Below are 2,552 nucleotides of genomic sequence, written 5' to 3' on the forward strand. Positions count from 1 at the left end.
GCTGTTTTTGAGTTCTTTTCGTCTCACCCGAAGGAGCTGCAGCTGCTGCTGCAGCGCGCAGCAGCAGCAGCGGCAGCAGCAGCAGCAGCACGAGCAGCAAAAGAGCTGCAGCGATCGAAGCAACGCGCTCTCCAGGCGTCGCTGTTGCCAGGTATTTAATTCTTTTTATTATTTATTTATTTATTTATTTATTTATTTATTTATTTATTTATTTATTTATTTATTCATTTATTTATTTATTTATTATTTATTATTTATTTATTTATTTATTTATTTATTTATTATTATTATTATTTATTTATTTATTTATTCATTTATTTATTCATTTATTTATTTATTTATTATTTATTTTATTTATTTATTTATTTTATTTTTATTTCAGGCAAACTCGTCGACAGCCAAAGAGGCGAAGAGCTTTTTATCGTCGAAGGCGAATCGGCTGCGGGCAGCGCCAAACAAGTCCATTTTCTTTTTATTTTTTTTTTTTTAATCTTTTTTTAATCGCTTTTCAATCATTTTTTGATCTTTTTAGATCCTTTTTAATTCTTTTTGTTTCTTCTTTTGTTTGTCTCTTTATTTATTTGCATTTTATTAGCCTCTTTTTTGCCTTTTTTCGGTTTTTTTTTGAATTTTTTCGGACCTTTTTTTGCCTTTTTTTGATTCTCTAAGTGCATTGTTTGTTTCTTTTTGTGTTTTGTTTGTTTTTGTTTTTTCTTTTTTTCTTTTTAATTTCTTTTAATTTCTTTTATTTTCCTTTTTTATTTTTTGTTTATTTAAATTTCTTTTTATTTGATTCTTTATTTGTATTGTTCCATTTCAAGTTTATTACAATTAATTAGCATTTATTTATTATTTACTATTTATTTATTTATATATATATTTATATACTTATTTATTTATTTATTTATTATTTATTTATTTATTTATTTATTTATTATTTATTTATTTATTTATTATTTGTTTAGGCTAGAGACCGGCATCTGCAGGCAATTCTTTCTCTCCGAGGGAAAATTTTAAATGCTCAAAAAGAAAAAAATAAATTCAAAATATTCAACAACCAAGAAATCAAAGTGAGGCAACCAGCAGCAGCAGCAGCAGCAGTAGTTGTTGCTGCTGTAGCAGCAGCTATTGCTGCAGCAGCTGCTGCAGTTGTTGCCGTAGCCGCAGCAGTTGCTACTGTAGCAGCAGCTACAGCAGTTGTTGCTGTAGCAGCAGCTGCAGCAGTTGTTGCTGTAGCAGCAGCGGTAGCAGCAGCAGCAGCAGGTGTTATAGGAGCAGCAGCAGCAGTTGCGGGAGTCGTTGCTGAACTAGAAACATTAGCAGCAGCTGTTGCAGCAAGTGCAGTTGTTACAGCAGCAGCAGCAGCAGCAGCAGCAGCGCCAGCAGCACCAGCAGCACTAGCCATAGCAGCAGCAGCAACAGCGAGATCGTAAGTCTTGAAGCAGCTGCAGTTGCTGCTGCTGTTGCTGCTGCTGCAGTCTTTGGTATCGGCACTGGGAGTTCCTCCACAAGAAGGCCGCAAGGAGCCCCACAACCCTTCAGGCCTCAGGTAAACCCTAAACCCTAAACCCTAATTTAGGGTTTTGCGCGGACAGTGTGGCGGAGCTTCGAACGAAACAAGCCGCACGACTTCAACGAAGCAAACAACGCAAGCAAAACAAACAAACCAAATGAAGTGAATTAAATTAAATCAATTCAATTAATTTAATTAATTTAACTAATGTAATTGATTAAATAAATCAAAATGGTTTCAGGTACAAAAGAATTATCCTCTTGACCGACGCAGACGTCGACGGCGCCCACATCCGCAGTTTATTGCTGTCTTTTTTTTTTCGATTTTATTTTTTTCTTTTTAATTCCAAAAGACTTTTTGTTGCACTTCCTCCTCTTTACAAGGCGCGCCATCCCCCGCTGCCGCTGCTGCTGCTGCAGCAGCAGCTGCAGCAGCAGCAGCAGCAGCAGCAGCAGCAAAGCCGAAGCGCCAGCAGCAGCAGCAGCAGCAGCAGCAGGTTAGTGACAGAGACGTATATATGGAGCGACGCAGAGGCGAAGGCTCTTGCTGCTTTGGTGCAGCAGCAGCACCTCAGCAAGAAAGGAAAGCAGCAGCAGCAGCAGCAGCAGCAGCAGCAAGAGCTGGCGGCAGCGGCGGCGGGGGAGCCTGCAGCAGCAGCAGCAGCAGCAGCAAGCAGGGGGCTGCTGCTGCTGCAGCGCTTCAAAGGCCTCGGGGAAATGCAGCCGCAGCAACTTTGGGAAACAGCCATGAATCCAAAAACAAGAAAAATCAAACTAGTCCGAGTCAACGACCTCCAACGGGTAGGCTCAGCTAGCTAGCTAGCTAGCTAGCTAGCTGGGTAGCTAGCTGGCTGGCTAGCTGGCTAGCTGGCTGGCTAGCTGGCTAGCTGGCTGGCTAGCTGGCTAGCTAGCTAGCCGGCTAGCTAGGTGGCTAGGTAGCTGGCTGGATAGCTGGCTGGCTAGGTGGCTAGCTGGCTGGCTAGCTAGCCGGCTAGCTGGCTGGCTAGCTGGCTGGCTAGCTGGCTGGCTAGCTAGCCAGC

At 41.6% G+C, this 2,552-nt stretch overlaps 1 protein-coding gene across 1 annotated transcript; it reads left to right on the top strand.

Annotated features, from left to right (window-relative positions):
* Nucleotides 1–33: 33 nt before the first annotated feature.
* On the top strand, nt 34–2,331 carry ETH_00001250 (DNA gyrase subunit B, chloroplastic/mitochondrial, related; the record flags this gene model as incomplete). Its single annotated transcript, XM_013379082.1, has 5 exons — nt 34–151; nt 383–459; nt 966–1,429; nt 1,479–1,549; nt 1,787–2,331. Coding segments are annotated over 5 exons (1,275 nt in total), but the record flags the coding sequence as incomplete, so codon positions are not given.
* Nucleotides 2,332–2,552: the final 221 nt, after the last annotated feature.

The sequence above is a fragment of the Eimeria tenella genome, genomic scaffold, assembly GCF_000499545.2.
Source record: "Eimeria tenella Houghton genomic scaffold, Eth_scaff1397, whole genome shotgun sequence".
In the NCBI taxonomy this organism is placed as follows: Eukaryota; Apicomplexa; class Conoidasida; order Eucoccidiorida; family Eimeriidae; genus Eimeria; species Eimeria tenella.